Here is a 21746-nt window from a genome sequence, read left to right as displayed (position 1 = left end):
GAAACAGAGAGGTATCAGTTAAATATGACTGTACAACACATCACAGTCAAACTATCTGTGCACTGTTACGTACACACACACACATATATATATATATATATACAGTATGTGTGTGTATGTTAGTGTATAGAGACATGTTTATGTAACTCAACTGCCTTGCATTATGTCTGTGTACAGCGAAGCCCTCTCTCAACCTCTCTCAACGCAATGTGTTCACTTTCAGAAAACATGGTTGTCAGTTCAGTGCAGCCTGTCCAATATATATATCTCTCTCTTTCCTTCCTTCCTTCCTTCCTTCCTTCCTTCCTTCCTTCCTTCCTTCCTTCCTTCCTTCCTTCCTTCCTTCCCTCCTTCCTTCCTTCCGGAGTCTAATCAACCTTGTCTGTTCTCTCCTTTGTCTTGTCTTTGTCCACCCCTGAGATGTCCACCCCTGAGATGTCCACCCCTGAGATGTCCACCCTTGAGATGTCCACCCCTGAGATGTCCACCCTTGAGATGTCCACCCCAGAGATGTCCACCCCAGAGATGTCCACCCCAGAGATGTCCACCCCTGAGATGTCCACCCCAGAGATGTCCACCCTTGAGATGTCCACCCTTGAGATGTCCACCCCTGAGATGTCCACCCCTGAGATGTCCACCCCAGAGATGTCCACCCTTGAGATGTCCACCCTTGAGATGTCCACCCTTGAGATGTCCACCCTTGAGATGTCCACCCCTGAGATGTCCACCCCTGAGATGTCCACCCCTGAGATGTCCACCCCTGAGATGTCCACCCTTGAGATGTCCACCCCTGAGATGTCCACCCCAGAGATGTCCACCCTTGAGATGTCCACCCTTTGAGATGTCCACCCTTGAGATGTCCACCCCTGAGATGTCCACCCTTGAGATGTCCACCCCTGAGATGTCCACCCTGAGACCGGTGTTAAAACAGCAGCATTACAACATGGCTGAGATAGATAGAAAGAAAGCCTTTGGCTTGCACTGTGTGTTTGTGTGTGCGTGTGAGTGTGTGTGTGTGTGTGCATGTGTGTGTGTGTGTGTGTGTGTCTGTGTGTGTGCGTGTGTGTGTGTGTGTGTGTGTGTGTGTGTGTGTGTGTGTGTGTGTGTGTGTGTGTGTGTGTGTGTGTGTGTGTGTGTGTGTGTGTGTGTGTGAGACAGAGGAAGGTAGAACAGGGGCTATCTAGGGTACTCAGTATAGCACCTGGGTATGAAACGGGACTATCCAACCCCCCCCCCCCCCCCCCCCCCCCCCCCCTCAACTCAAATTCACATGCATGCTGCTCACTGGCAATTATATAGGCCCCAGTGAGCCCTATAACAGACCACTTATCCCAGTCACTCTCTCTGTCACTCACCTGTACAGCATGCCGGTCTTTTGAGCCACAGAATCCCCCCTTGCAAGTCCACACATCTTCAGATACCAGTGGGTCTCCATCTCTCTAATCAGTGCTGCCTTGTTTCTGTGTGGTGCTGCAGCCTGCTGGCCTGGGGTGGAACTGCGTCTATCCTTACTGCCGTCCTGAGCGTTACAGTGGCCTCTGCTCCCGCTCAGCGACGTTACAGAGTGTTTTCTGTGTCCTGGGGGACCGGTGTGACCTCCCACCCCTCCGCCACTGCTGCGGGCTGCAAGCATGACTTCACCTCTCACACACCCCAATCCAGAGAAGGGTGAAAGGGCAGAGTTCAGAGGGTAAGGGTCTTTTAGGTTTCAAAGCTCTCGGTCTATTGAATAAGCTTCAGGGTAGATAAATACTCCCTCTGTCTAACAGGTGGACTCACTCTTTTTTGACTCTCTCCCTCAATGTATAGTCGATCACTCATTCACCTTAGTCTTCTTCTCTCTTGAAGTCTGTCAGATCTCTCTCTTTCTCCCCCTCTCTCTCTTCTCTCCCCCTCTCTCTCGTTCTCCTCTCTTATAGCCTCCTCCTATCTTCAGTCTGAAACTGGATCCTGAGCTCATCGTCTCGTCACTGGCCAGGGAGCCTGACATGCCAGGGTGTCGCTAACACACACACACACACACACACACACACACACACACACACACACACACACACACACACACACACACACACACACACACACACACACACACACACACACACACACACACACGCGCCCACACACATACACATCTATAAGAGCTTTAGAGTTAAGGCAGTAAACAGTCTATATTTACATAATACAGAACCAGTCAAAAGTTTTGACACACTTGCTCATTCAAGGGTTTTTCTTTATTTTTTTACTATTTTCTACACTGTAGAATAATCGTGAAGACATCCAAACTATGAAATAACACATGGAACCATGTAGTAACCAAAAGTGTTAAACAAACCAAAATATATTTCATATTTTAGATTCTTCAAAGTAGCCATCCTTTGCCTTGATGACAGCTTTGCATACTCTGTCATTCATTCACACAAGAGTGGGCAAAGATGTCATCAAGGCAACGGGGGGTTACTTTGAAGAATCTAAAATCTCATCTCTATTTGTTTAACACTTTTTTGGTTACTACATGACTCCATCTGTGTTATTTCATAGTTTGGATGTCTTCACTGTTATTCTACAATGTAGAAAATATTTGTAAAATAAAGAAAGACCCTTGAATGAGCAGGTGTGTCCAAACTACTGCCTGGTATTGTATATATACTGGACCAGCCTGTGTTCCTGTGTCTTCACACCGTTCCTTCAACAGTACAGCTTCGGTCCAAACACTCTCACTGTTCACTACAGCCAATTCGTTCGTTCGTCCGTCCGTCCGTCCGTCTGTCCGTCTGTCTGTCTGTGTCTTTTACTTTAATGTCTTCACAGGAACTTTTTAATGGCCTTCGACAGAAACTTTATTTCTCGCTTGAATGCACAAGAGAGCGGGACACAACAGCAGTAACCACTAACTCACACAAACCTCTTATCCGAAGGTGAGGGGAAAGACGTAACCGCCACACTCGTTCAGTCATGGTTTCTGCGCCCAGAGCAGGCGTATGCAGAGTAAGGGAATATTCCTGTCACGTAGGTAAGAAGGGGGCAGATGGCATAAAACACACACTTCTGTTACTAAGCAAAACATCAGTCAAGCAGTCTTCTAATCAGGCAAGTTCAGACAAGTCACTGCATTATGACAGGGAGAGAAAGAGAGAGGAGGGGGGGGGGGTCATGATATATAAGATGTACATTAGATTTTAAAACGGTTTTGAAGAAGTGCTGATATTAATGTACTGGGGCAAGGACAAGGTTTGAAGTGGTATCTGCTGTCGATGCAAGCAAGTAGGATTTGTTCAAGCAGTCCCATAATCAACCCAAGCAAAGACAGGAACAGGTGGTACAGTAACTACAGCACAGCAGTTGGGATGAGATGCTGTAGCTTTAAAGTCTAAACTCTAGGGACAAGGACACGTTTTTATGTGCTATCTACTGTGGACGTGAAGAGGACTCTGGTTGGAGGGAGGGGGTCTCCACATTGGGGGGAGGGGGTCTCCATAATGGGGGGAGGGGGTCTCCATAATGGGGGGAGGGGGTCTCCATAATGGGGGGAGGGGGTCTCCACATTGGGGGGAAGGGGTCTCCACATTGGGGGGAAGGGGTCTCCATAATGGGTGGAGAGATCTCCATAATGGGTGGAGTGGTCTCCACAATGGGGGGAGGGGGTCTCCACAATGGGGGGAGGGGGTCTCCACAATGGGGGGAGGGGGTCTCCACAATGGGGGGAGGGGGTCTCCACATGGGGGAGGGGTCTCCACAATGGGGGGAGGGGGTCTCCACAATGGGGGGAGGGGGTCTCCACAATGGGGGGAGGGGGTCTCCACAATGGGGGGAGGGTGTCTCCATAATGGGGGGAGGGAGTCTCCACATTGGGGGGAGGGGGTCTCCATAATGGGTGGAGGAGTCTCCGCATTGGGGGGAGGGGGTCTCCGCATTGGGGGGAGGGGGTCTCCGCATTGGGGGGAGGGGGTCTCCACATTGGGGGGAGGGGGTCTCCACATTGGGGGGAAGGGGTCTCCATAATGGGTGGAGAGATCTCCATAATGGGTGGAGTCGTCTCCACATGGGGGAGGGGTCTCCACAATGGGGGGAGGGGGTCTCCACAATGGGGGGAGGGGGTCTCCACAATGGGGGGAGGGGGTCTCCACAATGGGGGGAGGGGGTCTCCACAATGGGGGGGTGGAGTCTCCACAATGGGGGGGTGGTCTCCACATTGAGGGGAGGGAGTCTCCATAATGGGGGGAGGGGGTTTCCATAATGGGGGGAGGGGTCTCCATAATGGGGGGGGGGGTCTCCATAATGGGGGGAGGGGGTTTCCATAATGGGGGGAGGTAGTCTCCACATGGGGGGAGGGGGTCTCCACAATGGGGGGGTGGTCTCCACATTGGGGGGAGGGAGTCTCCACAATGGGGGGGTGGTCTCCACATTGGGGGGAGGGAGTCTCCACACTGAGAATGGCTTTAAATGTGTCCATAACCTGTAGGCAGTATCTATGAATATCCATAACCTTTAGGCAGTATCTATGAATATCCATAACCTTTAGGCAGTATCTATGAATATCCATAACCTTTAGGCAGTATCTATGAATATAAATAACCTGTAGGCAGTATCTATGAATATCCATAACCTTTAGGCAGTATCTATGAATATCCATAACCTTTAGGCAGTATCTATGAATATCAATAACCTTTAGGCAGTATCTATGAATATCCATAACCTGTAGGCAGTATCTATGAATATCCATAACATTTAGGCAGTATCTATGAATATCCATAACCTGTAGGCAGTATCTATGAATATCCATAACCTTTAGGCAGTATCTATGAATATCAATAACCTTTAGGCAGTATCTATGAATATTCATAACCTTTAGGCAGTAAAGTGCGTGCGTGCGTGCGTGCGTGCGTGCGTGCGAGCGAGATGGAGATACAGATACGGTAAAACTTTGTGTGAATAGTCCACGATTAGATTAACTATCTACAGAGTATCAGCGACATTTCAACTAACTATCTATTATCCCTAACCCTAAACATAACCCTTTCCACAACCCTATCCCTTATTCTACCCTAACCTTAGCAAGCAGTTGCTTATACACAGACAGTTTGTTGATAGTTTGACCATCTGTACAGCATCTATGGGGACTATACGGACCATCCAAATAAAGTGGGACCAAATATTAAAAACATGGGACACTGGAGGAGATCGCATTCAATCAAGTCACCTAGACTAACCCCTGCTACTGCAGACAGACTGTCACTCTCTAGAAACAGACACTCTATACACAGAAACAAACACCATCTGACTCCTCATGTCCGTCACACTGTCACACTTTACAGCCTCAGACAGGCAACACAAACAAACATGAGAAGGACAGACAGTCTACTCTGACTGAGTCAGGGAAAAACTAAGCTATAAGGACACACTGACAGCTAGACAGAGCGAGAGAGACGGATAGACAGCATGACACTGACAGATAGACAGAGAGAGTGAGAGTGAGAGTGAGAGAGTGAGAGTGAGAGAGAGAGTGTTCACAAACACAAACAGGCCCCACAGAGGCCCAGGACCGCAACACAATTAGACCCAACCAAATCATGAGAAAACAAAAAGATAATTACTTGACACGTTGGAAAGAATTTACCAAAAACAAAGCAAACTACATTGCTATTTGTCCCTAAACAGAGAATACATAGTCTTGCTATTGAGAAAGGCTGCCGTAGGCAGACGCGGCTCTCGAGAGAAGACAGGCTATGTGCACACTGCCAGCAAAATGAGGTGGAAACTGAGCTTCACTTCCTAACCTCCTGCCAAATGTATGACCGTAGAGACATATTTCCCTTAGATTACACAGATGCACAAAGAATTCGAAAACAAATCCAATTTTGATAAACTCCCATATCTACTGGGTGAAATACCACAGTAGCAAGATTTGTGAGCTGATGCCACAAAGAAAAGGTCAACCAGTGAAGAACAAACACCATTGTAAATACAAGCCATATTTATGTTTATTTATTTTCGTTTTTGTACTTGAACTATTTTCACATCGTTACAACACTGTACACAGACAAATGTCTTTATTCTTTTGGATCTTTTTGAGTGTAATGTTTACTGTAAAATAAAATGTTTATTTCACTTATGTTTATTATCTATTTCACTTGCTTTGGAAATGTAAACATATGTTTTCCACGCCAATAAAACCCTTTGAATTGAATTGAATTGAAAGAAAGAAAGAAAGAAAGAAAGAAAGAAAGATTGAGTGAGTGAGTGAGTGAGTGAGTGAGTGAGTGAGTGAGTGAGTGACGACCAAGGGAGGCGGAGAGGTAATCGACCCGATGATGAATAAAAGAGGAGACACAGGAGAGAGGTAGAGGTGAAGAGAAAGGGATGAGGTGAGTAGGAAAGATTGTATAAGGTTGATACAGGAGAAAGGAAAAGATAGAGGGGGAATCCAGCCACAGGTGTCACACAGACAGAGAGCCGGTGATACCCTATATTCCAAGCAGACAGCCAGGTGTCACACAGACAGAGATCCGGTGATACCCTATATTCCAAGCAGACAGCCAGGTGTCACACAGACAGAGATCCGGTGATACCCTATATTCCAAGCAGACAGCCAGGTGTCACACAGACAGAGATCCGGTGATACCCTATATTCCAAGCAGACAGCCAGGTGTCACACAGACAGAGATCCGGTGATACCCTATATTCCAAGCAGACAGCCAGGTGTCACACAGACAGAGAGCCGGTGATACCCTATATTCCAAGCAGACAGCCAGGTGTCACACAGACAGAGATCCGGTGATACCCTATATTCCAAGCAGACAGCCAGGTGTCACACAGACAGAGATCCGGTGATACCCTATATTCCAAGCAGACAGCCAGGTGTCACACAGACAGAGATCCGGTGATACCCTATATTCCAAGCAGACAGCCAGGTGTCACACAGACAGAGATCCGGTGATACCCTATATTCCAAGCAGACAGCCAGGTGTCACACAGACAGAGATCCGGTGATACCCTATATTCCAAGCAGACAGCCAGGTGTCACACAGACAGAGAGCCGGTGATACCCTATATTCCAAGCAGACAGCCAGGTGTCACACAGACAGAGAGCCGGTGATACCCTATATTCCAAGCAGACAGCCAGGTGTCACACAGACAGAGAGCCGGTGATACCCTATATTCCAAGCAGACAGCCAGGTGTCACACAGACAGAGAGCCGGTGATACCCTATATTCCAAGCAGACAGCCAGGTGTCACACAGACAGAGAGCCGGTGATACCCTATACTCCAAGTAGATAGCCAGGTGTCACGTCTCGGTAGTGTCACATTCTGCCCTGACGAGACAGAGGGATCCCTGGAACAAACATTCTGCCCTGACGAGACAGAGGGATCCCTGGAACAAACATTCTGCCCTGACGAGACAGAGGGATCCCTGGAACAAACATTCTGCCCTGACGAGACAGAGGGATCCCCGGAACAAACATTCTGCCCTGACGAGACAGAGGGATCCCCGGAACAAACATTCTGCCCTGATGAGACAGAGGGATCCCTGGAACAAACATTCTGCCCTGACGAGACAGAGGGATCCCTGGAACAAACATTCTGCCCTGACGAGACAGAGGGATCCCTGGAACAAACATTCACTTCCATGAAAACAAACACACATGTTAGATAACATTTACATGAAATAACATTTACATGATATTCAAATCTGAGCCCTCTCTTCCTGAAGGCTTTACGTAACATATAGGAGTATATCAGAGAGCTCTGTGTGAGGGGAGGGTGTGAGGGGAGGGTGTGTGGGACAGGTGTGAGGGGAGGGTGTGTGGGTAGGGTGTGTGGCTAGGGTGTGTGGCTAGGGTGTGTGGGTAGGGTGTGAGGGGAGGATGTGTGGGACAGGTGTGAGGGGAGGATGTGTGGGTAGGGTGTGTGGGTAGGGTGTGTGGGTAGGGTGTGATGGGGGAGTGTGAGGGGAGGGTGTGAGGGGAGGATGTGTGGGTAGGGTGTGTGGCTAGGGTGTGTGGGTAGGGTGTGAGGGGAGGATGTGTGGGACAGGTGTGAGGGGAGGATGTGTGGGTAGGGTGTGTGGGTAGGGTGTGAAGGGGGAGTGTGAGGGGAGGGTGTGAGGGGAGAGTGTGTGGGTAAGGTGTGTGGGTAGGGTGTGAAGAGGGAGTGTGAGGGGAGGGTGTGAGGGGAGGATGTGTGGGTAGGGTGTGAAGGGGCAGTGTGAGGGGAGAGTTATACATTTCTGTAAGAAACTGGTAACAGAAGTCTCAGTATGAATAATAAGGGTTCTGTTGAGACAGGAGACAACCAGCCCACTAGTCTAACTCAGTCTCCCAGCAGACAGGAGACAACCAGCCCACTAGTCTAACTCAGTCTCCCAGCAGACAGGAGACAACCAGCCCACTAGTTTCAGACAGTCTCCCAGCAGACAGGAGACAACCAGCCCACTAGTCTCACTCAGTCTCCCAGCAGACAGGAGACAACCAGCCCACTAGTCTCACTCAGTCTCCCAACAGACAGGAGACAACCAGCCCACTAGTCTCACTCAGTCTCCCAGCAGACAGGAGACAACCAGCCCACTAGTTTCAGACAGTCTCCCAGCAGACAGGAGACAACCAGCCCACTAGTTTCAGACAGTCTCCCAGCAGACAGCAGACAACCAGCCCCCTAGTCTCACTCAGTCTCCCAGCAGACAGGAGACAACCAGCCCACTAGTCTCACTCAGTCTCCCAGCAGACAGGAGAAAACCAGTGCACTAGTCTCACTCAGTCTCACTCAGTCTCCCAACAGACAGGAGACAACCAGCCCACTAGTCTCACTCAGTCTCCCAGCAGACAGGAGACAACCAGCCCACTAGTCTAACTCAGTCTCCCAGCAGACAGGAGACAACCAGCCCACTAGTTTCAGACAGTCTCCCAGCAGACAGGAGACAACCAGCCCCCTAGTCTCACTCAGTCTCCCAGCAGACAGGAGAAAACCAGTGCACTAGTCTCACTCAGTCTCACTCAGTCTCCCAACAGACAGGAGACAACCAGCCCACTAGTCTCACTCAGTCTCCCAACAGACAGGAGACAACCAGCTCAGTAGTCTCACTCAGTCTCCCAGCAGACAGGAGACAACCAGCCCACTAGTCTCACTCAGTCTCCCAACAGACAGGAGACAACCAGCCCACTAGTCTCAGACAGTCTCCCAACAGACAGGAGACAACCAGCCCAGTAGTCTCTCTCAGTCTCCCAGCAGACAGGAGACAGGAGATAACCAGCCCACTTGTCTCACAACAGACAGGAGACAACCAGCCCACTTGTCTCACAACAGACAGTAGATAACCCGCCCTCTAGTCTCAGACAGTCTCCCAACAGATAGGAGACAACCAGCCCACTAGTCTCAGACAGTCTCCCAACAGATAGGAGACAACCAGCCCACTAGTCTCAGACAGTCTCCCAACAGACAGGAGACAGGAGACAACCAGCCCACTAGTCTCACAACAGACAGGAGACAACCAGCCCACTAGTCTCACAACAGACAGGAGATAACCAGCCCACTTGTCTCACAACAGACAGGAGATAACCAGCCCAGTAGTCTCAGACAGTCTCCCAACAGACAGGAGACAGGAGACAACCGGCCCACTAGTCTCACAACAGACAGGAGATAACCCGCCCTCTAGTCTCAGACAGCCTCCCAACAGACAGGAGACAACCAGCCCACTAGTCTCACAACAGACAGGAGATAACCCGCCCTCTAGTCTCAGACAGCCTCCCAACAGATAGGAGACAACCAGCCCACTAGTCTCACAACAGACAGGAGACAACCAGCCCACTTGTCTCACAACAGACAGGAGATAACCCGCCCTCTAGTCTCAGACAGTCTCCCAACAGATAGGAGACAACCAGCCCACTAGTCTCACAACAGACAGGAGATAACCCGCCATCTAGTCTCAGACAGTCTCCCAACAGATAGGAGACAACCAGCCCACTAGTCTCAGACAGTCTCCCAACAGATAGGAGACAACCAGCCCACTAGTCTCAGACAGTCTCCCAACAGATAGGAGACAACCAGCCCACTAGTCTCAGACAGTCTCCCAACAGACAGGAGACAGGAGACAACCAGCCCACTAGTCTCACAACAGACAGGAGATAACCAGCCCACTTGTCTCACAACAGACAGGAAACAACCAGCCCAGTAGTCTCACTCAGACTCCCAACAGACAGGAAGATCAAGAAGAAGAAGAACAACAAGAATAAAAAGAAGAAGAACTCGTCTGTTTTACTGACACCTTCCCATAATGCTTCCTCTCTGGCCCATTTCCTGTTACATAACTGTCAATCAATTGATGCTTTTCAAGATTTTAAAGTTCTTTGTTGAGCAGTTACAACACAATGATAATTGTTTATTATGCTTGCTGAGTCCTTTCAGGTCTACAATGGGGCACCAATATGTTTTTGGGCATTGGGATTTTACTGAGAAAACCCTGTGTATGTCCAGTAGATTGAATATCATGGTTGACAAGGCAACACTACACTCAGAAAGCAGTAGTATCTGTGGGTATCCCCTCTGTTGGTCTGAAGCATAGACTGGACAAAGGTTGCTCCTACTGACAATTTGACAGAACTCAACACAAGCCTACACAGAGACAGACAGACAGACACACTAGCAGAACGATGGCTAGCTCATTAGACTTTAATTCCTTGCGTAAGTCCTTCTGAAGGAGACAGAAAAGACGGAAAATCACACAGACACACAATAAAATACTTGCACACACACACACACACACACACACACACACACACACACACACACACACACACACACACACACACACACACACACACACACACACACACACACACATACACACACACACACACACACACACACATTAGCTGAACGATGGCTAGCTCATTAAAGTTTAATTCCTTGCGTAAGTCCTTCTGAAGGAGACAGAAAAGACGGAAAATCACACAGACACACAATCAAATACTTGCACACACACACAAACAGACACACCTGAAACAATGATTGATCACATGGACGGAGAAATCAATCCCATCTTGATGGTTACCGAGGCACCACTCTGCATCGCTTCAGAGTGTCTGTCTCTACTGATTAAATGTTTATCTATTTTCTCCCCATTGGGGAGATGTCAGCAGCTCTCTGTAAACAAGGCTCTGTCTTAAAACCATCACAGGTGTATCCCTGAAACAAAAATTATAGTATTCCCAAAACTAATTCTAATTTGATCAATGTTTCTTCTTTCATGATCCATTTTCCTGAGTTTGAGATCAGACTGAAGAGACGCCTCCTAACTCTGGATAGGGACATTTGCATGTCACTGATTTTGTCACACCCTGATCTGTTTCACCTGTCCTCGTTATTGTCTCCACCCCCTCCAGGTGTCGCTTGTTTTCCCCAGTGTATTTATCCCTGTGTTTCCTGTCTCTGTGCCAGTTTGTCTTGTATGTTTCCAAGTCAACCAGCGGTTTTCCCGTTCCCCTTTTTGCATTCTCCTTTTTCTCCTCCCGGTTTTGACCCTTGCCTGTTTCTGGACTTTGTACCCACCTGCCTGACCATTCTGCCTGCCTTGACCAAAAGCCTGTCTGCCACTCTGTACCTCCTGGAGGTACAGGAGGTACCTGTCTTCTCCCTCTAATAGAGAATTAGAGGGAGCATACTTAAATTCACACAGGACACTGGATAAAACAGGAGAAATACTCCAGATATAACAGACTGACCCTAGCCCCCCGACACGTAAACTACTGCAGCATAAATACTGGAGGCTGAGACAGGAGGGGTCAGGAGACACTGTGGCCCCATCCGATGATACCCCCAGACAGGGCCAAACAGGCAGGATATAACCCCACCCACTTTCCCAAAGCACAGCCCCCACACCACTAGAGGGATATTTTCAACCACCAACTTACCATCCTGAGACAAGGCCGAGTATAGCCCACGAAGATCTCCCCCACGGCACAACCCAAGGGGGGGCCCCAACACAGACAGGAAGACCACGTCAGTCACTCAACCGACTCAAGTGACGCACCCCTCCTAGGGACGGCATGGAAGAGCACCAGTAAGCCAGTAACTCGGCCCCTGTAATAGGGATTGAGGCAGAGAATCCGAGTGGAGAGAGGGGAACCGGCTAGGCAGAAACAGCAAGGGCGGTTCGTTGCTCCAGTGCCTTTCCGTTCACCTTCACACTCCTGGGCCAGCCTACACTCAATCATAGGACCTACTGAAGAGATCTTCAATAAAGACTTAAAGGTTGAGACCGAGTCTGCGTCTCTCACATGGGTAGGCAGACCATTCCATAAAAATGGAGCTCTATAGGAGAAAGCCCTGCCTCCAGTTGTTTGCTTAGAAATTCTAGGGACAATTAGGAGGCCTGCGTCTTGTGACCGTAGCGTACGTGTAGGTATGTACGGCAGGACCAAATCGGAAAGATAGGTAGGAGCAAGCCCATGTAATGCTTTGTAGGTTATCAGTAAAACCTTGAAATCAGCCCTTGACTTAACAGGAAGCCAGTGTAGAGAGGCTAGCACTGGAGTAATATGATAATTTTTTGGGGTTCTAGTCAGGATTCTAGCAGCCGTATTTAGCACTAACTGAAGTTATTTAGTGCTTTATCCGGGTAGCCGAAAAGTAGAGCATTGCAATAGTCTAACCCAGAAGTAACAAAAGCATGGATTAATTTTTCTGCATCAATTTTGGACAGAAATGTCTGATCTTCGTCAAAAGAGATATCAGGTTCACAACACTGTTGGCGTAGCGTAGTGTGTTTGTCTTGTCCCTTGTAAATATCGTTTTCCCTCATTTTTTTGTATATATTTTTAATCTCACGTTTCATCTACGGACTGAATATACTCTCCTGCAACCCGCCTCACCCAATGTGGTACGGATCTGCTATTTTTATACTATAGAACCTGAGCTACTAGCTAGTAGTCAGTTAGCCACTGCTAGCGGTCTTCACCGTTAACTCGGACATCAGCCAGCCTCAGCTCGGTCAATTCCTGCCAGTCTGCACAGTGCGATATCAACCCAGAGCATATCGGACTGCTTTGTCTCTACCACATCTCTACCACATCCTACCGCAAGCTCTGAACCTTTACACCGGATCATCGCAGCTAGCTAGCTGCAATCTGAGTGGCTACTCCTGGCTAACGTCTCTGTCCCGAAGCAAGCACCAGTTAGCTTGGAGCTAGCCTCGAGCTAGGCCCAGCTTCCGGCTAGCCGAAGAGGTCCATCAGCCAATTCTGGGCTACAATACCTCTTGACAATTGGCCTGGACCCTTTACTGCCGACACAGAGCCCCGCCAATCCATCATGACTGGTCTGCCGACGTAACCGTCCGAGGTGGTTTCAACAGGCTCTTCCGTTGCGACGTCGCTGGAGGCCCATCTGCTAGCCCCGGCCCGCTAGCTGTCTGAATCGCCGTGTCTCCAGCTCGCCTAGCGTAATAGCGACTACTGAATCGGCTCCCTGACTCATCTATTGCTATTCATTGGACCATATGATCACTCGGCTACACATGCCACTCCCTAATGTCAATATGCCTTGTCTATTGCTGTTTTGGTTAGTGATTATTGCCTTATTTCACTGTAAAGCACCCAGCCCTGAACAATATTCCTTAGACAGCCCTTTGGTTCCACCCCCACACATGCAGTGACCTCAACTGGCTTAACTGTTGCCTCTAGAGACAAAACCTCTCTCATTGTCACTTAATACCTAGGTTTACCTCCACTGTACTCACATCCTACCATAACCTTGTCTGTGCATTATGCCTTGAATCTTTTCTTCCACGCCCAGAAATCTGCTCCTTTTACTCTCTGTTCCGAACGCACTAGAAGACCAGTTCTTATAGTCTTTAGCCGTACCCTTATCCTACTCCTCCTCTGTTCCTCTAGTGATGTAGAGATTAACCTAGGCCCTGCAGCCCCCAGCAACACTCCTATTCCCTAGGCGCTCTCATTTGTTCACTTCTGTAACCGTAAAAGCCTTGGTTTCATGCATGTTAACATTAGAAGCCTCCTCCCTAAGTTAATTTTATTCACAGCCTTAGCACACTCTGCTAACCCTGATATCCTAGCCGTGTCTGAATCCTGGTTTAGGAAGGCCACCAAAAATCCTGAAATTTTCATCCCCAACTACAACATTTTCCGACAAGATAGAACTGCCAAAAGGGGGCGGAGTTGCAATCTACTACAGAGATAGCTTGCAGAGTTCTGTTATACTATCCAGGTCTGTGCCCAAACAATTCGAGCTTCTACTTTTAAAAATCCACCTTTCCAGAAACAAGTTTCTCACCGCTGTCGCTTGTTATAGACCCCCCTCAAACCCCAGCTGTGCCCTGGATACCACATGTGAATTGATTGCCCCCTTCTATCTTCAGAGTTCGTACTGTTAGGTGACCTAAACTGGGATATGCTTAACACCCCGATCGCACTACAATCTAAGCTAGATACCCTCAATCTCACACAAATTATCAATGAACCTACCAGGTACAACCCCAAATCCGTAAACACGGGCACCCTCATAGATATCATCCTAACCAACCTGCGCTCCAAATACACCTCTGCTGTCTTCAACCAGGATCTCAGCGATCACTGCATGCGTCCGTAATGGGTCCGCGGTCAAACGACCACCCCTCATCACTGTCAAACGCTCCCTAAAACACTTCTGCGAGCAGGCCTTTCTAATCGACCTGGCCTGGGTATCCTGGAAGGATATTGACCTCATCCTGTCAGTAGAGGATGCCTGGTTGCTCTTTAAAAGTGCTTTCCTCACCATCTTAAATAAGCATGCCCCATTCAAAAAATGTAGAACTAAGAACAGATACCGCGCCTTGGTTCACTCCAGACTTGACTGCCCTTGACCAGCGCAAAAACATCCTGTGGCATTCTGCATTAGCATCGAATAGCCCCCGCGATATGAAACTTTTCAGGGAAGTCAGGAACCAATATACACAGTCAGTTAGGAAAGGTAAGGCTAGCTTTTTCAAACATAAATTTGCACTAATTCCAAAAAGTTTTGGGACACTGCAAAGTCCATGGAGAATAAGGGCACTTCCTCCCAGCTGCCCACTGCACTGATGCTAGGAAACACTGTCACCACCGATAAATCTATGATAATCGATCATTTCAATAAGCATTTTTCTACGGCCGGCCATGCTTTCCAACTGGCTACCCCTACCCCGGCCAACAGCTCTGCACCCCCTGCAGCAACTTGTACAAGCCCCCTTCTCCTTCACCCAAATCCACACAGGATGTTCTGAAAGAGCTTCAAAATCTGGATCCCTACAAATCAGCTGGGTTAGACAACCCTCTTTCTAAAATGATCTGCTGAAATTGTTGCAACCCTTATTACTAGCCTGTTCAACCTCTCTTTCATTTCGTTTGAGAATCCCAAAGATTGGAAAGCTGCCGTGGTCATCCCCCTCTTCAAAGGGGAAGACACTCTAGACCCAAACTGTTATAGAACTATATCCATCTTGCCCTGCCTTTCTAAAATCTTCGAACGCCAAGTTAACAAACAGATCACCGACCATTTAAAATCCCACCATACCTTCTCCACTGTGCAATCTGGATTCCGAGCTGGTTATGGGTGCACCTCAGCCATGCTCAAGGTCCTAAACGATATCATAACCTCCATTGATAAGAGACAGTACTGTGCAGCCGTCTTCATCGACCTGGCCAAGACACTGTCAATCCCCGCATTCTTATCGGCAGACTCAATAGCCTTGGTTTCTCAAATGACACTCGCCTGGTTCATCAACTACTTCTCAGATAGAGTTCAATGTGTCAAATCGGAGGGCCTGTTGTCCGGACCTCTGGCAGTCTCTATGGGGGTACCACAGGGTTCAATTCTCGGGCCGACTCTTTTCTCTGTATATATCAATGATGTCGCTCTTGCTGCTGATGATTCTCTGATCCCCCTCTACGCAGACGACACCTTTCTGTATACATCTGGCCCTTCTTTGGACACTGTGTTAACAAACCTCCAAACGAGCTTCAATGCCATACAACACTCCTTCCATGGCCTCCAACTGCTTTTAAATGCATGGAACTTAACATTTCATACTAATTGGAGTGTCCCGGAATTTATGTTTACCATGTTACATCTAGCTTGACATAGGACCTGTACTAAAGATGTCTAATGCTGCCGGTCTTGACTACTTGTTTTGTTTCTGGCAACGACAAGTGGACGGTTTTGAGTTCTGCTGTCAGGCATCTGCAGGAGACAAAACAGAAGGTTAAACAAGATACATGAAGTCGCATGGTCTATTTTTACCTTGCAATCGATGGTCACTTCAGTAATGGAACACTGGTCAATTTAATGTATTCTAGTCGATGCCACTCCGACATTGCTCGTCCTAATATTTATAATTCCATTCTTTTACTTTTAGATTTGTGTGTATTGTTGTGAATTGTTAGATACTACTGCACTGTTGGATCTAGGAACACAAGCATTTCGCTACACCCGCAATAACATCTGCTAAATATGTGTATGTGACCAATACAATTTGATTTGATGTGTGCAACTGGAACTGTGATGTCATGGCACGGTCTCTCTCTCGCTCTCTCACAAACACACACAAACAAACACACACACACACACAAAGCAAACCCTGGAGGTGTGATCTCACTGATGTGTGAGAGCGTGACTGCCAGCTTCACGCTAATTTTGAAAGCAGATACACACAAAAACACACACTAGCCTCTCAGCCGATCACAATGTCCCAGACAGTGTCTGAGGAAGAGTATTTATAACCTGTCAGTATTTATAACCTGTCAGTATTTATAACCCATCAGCCTGGGAATTACTAAACATAGAATGATATGGCTAAGCTCAGATCAGCAATATATTTGTCCACTGTAATAGCTACTGTAAATTGGACAGTGCAGTTAGACTAACAAGAATATAAGCTTTTTGCCCATGTAAGATATGTCAATGTCCTGGAAAATGTGCTGTTACTTACAACATCATGCTAATCACATTAGCGCACGTTAGCTCAACCGTCCCGGTATAGGGACACCGATCCCATCGAGGTTAAAAACAGACTTAAGATCAGCTTTGCTTTTTAGCTGTCTGTTTATAATAATTGTTTGAGCGGACACACACACAGTATTGTATAACTAAAACTGGACACAATTCAGTCCCATTCAAAATCCTATTTTCCCTAACCCTAGCTCCTAACCCTAAACCTAATTCTAACCCTAATTTTAACCTTAACCCCCCTAGAAATAGCATTTGAATAACAAAATGTCCCCAGTTGGTCATAGTATTGTTAGTTTACTATTCTTGTGGGTACATCTGGTCCCCAGAATAATAGTTCAACATGTCCTCACACACACACACTACTCCTGACCTGTGCTCTTGTAACACTCCTGTAAATCTGTCGACACACTCTGAAATCACACACACACACACACACACAGTTGTTGACTGTCAGAGGCAGGGCAGGGTGCAAGCTGAAAATTTTCCACACGGAGTTCCTGAGAGTGTGTGAAAGTTGTGACAGGTGCAGGGAGAGGAGGAGAGGGAGAAGAGATCGGGAGGGGAGAGAGGGAGAAGAGATCGGGAGGGGAAAGAGGGAGAAGAGAAAGGGAGGGGAGAGGAGAGGAGAGGAGAGAGGAATGAGAGGACAGGATAGGGAGAGGAGCAGAGATGGGGAGAGAGGGAGGGGAGAGAGAACTTTGTTCTAAGAGCAGAAATAATCTGATTGGTTTAGGGCAGAACAAATCCAATTGGTTTCTAAAAGGTCAGAGCAAGCTAGCTAGCTAAGCATTTAGCAACCTCAGCTGCTCATGCTGAATTAATTAATAGATATAGCTAGCTACCCAGCTAGGTGTCAAAATATACAAGTAAGTCAGCTAAAATTTGCTTTATTGAAATGTTAAGTTGAATATGCTGTATAAAGTTACAAATTGTAATGAACTGTTATGTTTCCCTGTGGACAAAAACATCAAATGTAGCTTAGCTGAGAAGAAAGCTACCTCCTAGTACTGTTGAATTAGAAATAGAAATAGCTAGCAAGTTAGGTCTCAAATCTGCCAATAGGTCAGTTAACATTTGTTTTATTCAAAGTTTAGTTGAAATGTTAGTTTGGGTCAATATCACTTGCGGCCATAAGAGCAGACTTCAAGCACAAAAGGTCATTTAAAGTAGTCAACTGCCCCCGGGGCAGCCATTTTTCTTCCAAAGCCATTGCTAAGTCATAATTTATGTTTCTGCGTTGTGCGGTTTAATAAAGTTTAGCCAGTTCAGAAGGGAAACCCAAGTGTGATCGCATCAGCGGATATTGCACCAATCGTATTCACACTTTACATACATGCGGTCGCTTTAAGATTTCTACACACACTTCCTCAATGCCGGATGCCAACTGATTGGTTAAGCTGTGATATATTTTCACACATCATCATCTGATCCAGGAAGGAATTTTCTGAATGACAGTCAAGTGGGGAACAGCTGTTGTGATGCAACAACTGCCCAATTTCAGGAAAAAACGTATTCGTGGAGTAATGTCCAGAATATTTTGGTGTCTCGTTCGTTACGCTGGTGAAGACAGTTGTGCCATATTGGATCTAATATCCATAGCGGCAGGAAGTATTTTGGGGTGGAGGTGCTGCTTTTGCCGGGGGGGATGCAAAAAATGCATTGCCCAGTGCTACAGACGTCTATATAGGTCCTCTAATACAGGAATATAAAAATACTTGCTTGATATATGTTTTCCAGTTTCGTAAAATACTTTGCAAATGTAACTTATTTCTATGAAAACTGAAATGGTCTATTCATTCCTTATCAGTACACTAGATGCTCTTATCCAGAGCAACTTACGGTAATGAACGCATATATTTTGATAATTTTTCATACTGGTCCCCTGTGGGAGTCGAACCCACAACCCTAGCTTTGCAAGTGCCATGTTCTACCAAATGAGCCACATCATCACATACCACTTCATGCCTCAATGCACTCAATGACTGTAATGTGCAATGTTTTTCTTAATGGTGATGGAAAGTTTACAGGTCAAACCCAGATGACCAGCCTATATACAATACAGTAATGTACATTTACATCAAGTGATTTGTAAGGATGGTAAATGAATACTACACAAAAAGTAGTTGTTTTCCATATTATTTGATCAAGAAAAATATTTAATTTCATGTGGATGTTTCGTGTCTTTGCCCATAACTTTGCACCTTTGAGGACAGGGTTTGGTTCTTTCTGGATTCCATTAGAATGACAATCACAGAGAAAGGAACAGGACAACAAATCTTACAATTCCAACTATTGAATCTTTCAAAATACTATTCTTAATTATACAACTACTATTTTTGCCAAATGGAGATGCTGAAAATAAGTTTTGGCCCGCGCTACAGACGTCCATATCGGTCCATCAATACAGTGCATTAGGTAATTATTCAGATCCCTTGACTTTCTCCACATTGTTAGCGTTACTCTAAAATTGATTAAATCGTTTTTTTCCCCACATCAATCTACACACAATACCCCATAATTACATCTCAATACCTCATAATTACATAGCAAAAACAGGTATTTAGATTTTTTTTTAACTGAAATATCACATTTACATAATTATTCAGACCCTTTACTCAGTACTTTGTTGAAGCACATTTGGCAGCGATTACAGCCTCGAGTTTTCTTGGTTATGATGCTACAAGCTTGGCACACCTGTATTTGGGTGTTTCTCCCATTTTTCTCTGCAGATCCTCTCAAGCTCTGTCATGTTGGATATGGATCGTCGCTGCACAGCTATGTCTCTCCAGAAATGTTCGATCAGGTTCAAGTCCGGGCTCTGGCTGGGCCACTTAAGGACATTCAGATACTTGTCCTGAAGCGACTCCTGCATTGTCTTGACTGTGTGCTTAGGGTTGTTGTCCTGTTGGAAGGTGAACCTTCGCACCAGTCTGAGGTCCTGAGTGATCTGGAGCAGGTTTTCATCAAAGCCGTTCTATCGGCTCTTAACCAACCACGCTATTTTGTTATTTTTTTTGCATTGTTCGTAATGTTGTTTTGTACATAATGTTGCTGCTGCAGTCTCTTATGACCAATAAAAGCTTCTGGACATCAGAACTAGGATTACTCACCTCAAATTGGACAAGGACTTCTTCTTCAATGAGTCGGATGCGAGGGATATACTACGGACACCCGACCAGGCCCAGATCCCCGTGATTAGCAAAAAAAAGAAAAAAAAAAGAAACGGAGATTTCGTGGAAAGAGATGAGGATGCCTTGTGAGGATCAGGTGATGAATGGCTAATCTGCCCTTGCCTTCCATTCTGCTAGCTAACGTTCAATCGCTGGAAAATAAATGGGACGAACTGAAAACACATTTATCCTACCAACGGGACATTAAAACTTCTTTGGGCTCAAATCCTGTTAACGGGATCGATTTGACAACATCCGGTGAAATGGCAGAGCGCCAAATTATTTAAAATATTTAACTTTCATACATTCACAAGTGCAACACACCAAATTAAAGCTTAACTTCTCGTTAATCTAGCCACCGTGTCAGATTTCAAAAAGGTTTTACGGTGAAAGCAAACCATGCGATTGAAATCAGATTTCAACCCAAAAGGCGCAACACAAAAGTCAGAAATAACGATTTAATTCATGCCTTACCTTTGAAGAACTTCTTCTGTTGGCACTCCAATATGTCCCATAAACATCACAAATGGTCCTTTTGTTCGATTAATTCCGTCGTTATATCTCCAAAATGTCCATTTATTTGGCACGTTTGATTCAGAAAAACACCGGTTCAAACATCCAAGCTACATGTAAATGCTGTCCAAACATTTGAAACAACTTTCCTAATTCAACTTTAGGTATTTTTTAACATAAATAATCAATCAAATTTAAGACAGGATAAACGGTGTTCAATACCAGATAAAAACAACGTGAAGCGTGTGACCTGGAGCGCGCATCAAAACATTAGAGAGCACTCAGCTGGATCCTCGTTCTGAACTGCCATACTTCTTCTCTAAAGAAAAACATCAACCAATTTCTAAAGACTGTTGACATCCAGTGGAAGCGATAGGAACTGCAAGCCTTATAAATCTAGATACACATAGAAAACCCATTGAAAACACTGTCACCTAAAAAAAAAAAAATCCTGGATGGTTTGTCCTCGGGGTTTCGCCTGCCAAATAAGTTCTGTTATACTCACAGGCATCATTCAAACAGTTTTAGAAACTTCAGAGTGTTTTCTATCCAAATCTACTAATGTGCATATCCTAGCATGTAGGCCTGAGTAGCAGGCAGTTTACTTTGGGCACGTTTTTCATCCAGACGTCAAAAAACTGCCCCCAGCCCAAAGAAGTTAAAACTGTAATATCTTATGTTTCACGAGTCGTGACTGAACTACGACATTCAGAACACACAGCTGGCGGGTTATACACTCTATCAGCAGGACAGAACAGGAGCCTTTGGTAAGACACGGGGCAGGGGCCTATGCATATTTGTAAACAATAGCTGGTGCACGATATCTAAGCCTCAAGGTTTTGCTCGCCTGAGGTAGAGTATTTCATCATAAGCTTTAGACCACACTACCTACCCAGAGAGTTTATCTGTATGTTTAGTAGCTGTCTACATACCACCACAGACCGAGGACCGAGGTTGGCACTAAAACCGCACTCAATGAGCTGTATTCCGCCATAAGCAAACAGGAACACGCTCATCCAGTTACGGCGCTCCTTGTGGCCGGGGACTTTAATACAGGGAAACTTAAATCTGTTTTACTAAATCTCTATC

General features: G+C 46.4%; 2 protein-coding genes across 3 annotated transcripts in view; both read right to left on the bottom strand.

The window, feature by feature from the left end:
• The window catches only part of LOC129822439 (voltage-gated potassium channel subunit beta-1-like), a 225187-nt gene extending 223333 nt beyond the window's left edge, over positions 1-1854 (bottom strand). The window contains exon 1 of one of the 2 annotated variants that reach the window (XM_055880722.1): positions 1356-1854. In XM_055880722.1, coding sequence (XP_055736697.1) covers positions 1356-1633 — 278 coding nt within the window. In that variant the 5' untranslated portion in view covers positions 1634-1854. The remainder of the gene's footprint in view (positions 1-1355) is intronic. The other variant, XM_055880720.1, reaches the window with a different exon arrangement.
• A 1554-nt stretch (positions 1855-3408) lies between these two features.
• Positions 3409-4299, bottom strand: LOC129822548 (uncharacterized). Its single transcript, XM_055880852.1, has one exon. It carries the CDS (start codon positions 4297-4299, stop codon positions 3409-3411), a length of 891 nt encoding a protein of 296 aa, XP_055736827.1.
• Between the last annotated feature and the right edge of the window lie 17447 nt (positions 4300-21746).

Source organism: Salvelinus fontinalis, chromosome 24 (genome assembly GCF_029448725.1).
Source record: "Salvelinus fontinalis isolate EN_2023a chromosome 24, ASM2944872v1, whole genome shotgun sequence".
NCBI classification, from domain to species: domain Eukaryota; kingdom Metazoa; phylum Chordata; class Actinopteri; order Salmoniformes; family Salmonidae; genus Salvelinus; species Salvelinus fontinalis.
This window is presented reverse-complemented; position numbering and strand designations above follow the sequence as displayed.

Bases quoted from the DNA above. Each gene is read 5' to 3' on its own strand.
- LOC129822548 (XM_055880852.1), bottom strand. From the start codon at position 4,299: ATGGAAACCCCCTCCCCCCATTATGGAGACCCCCCCCCCCATTATGGA.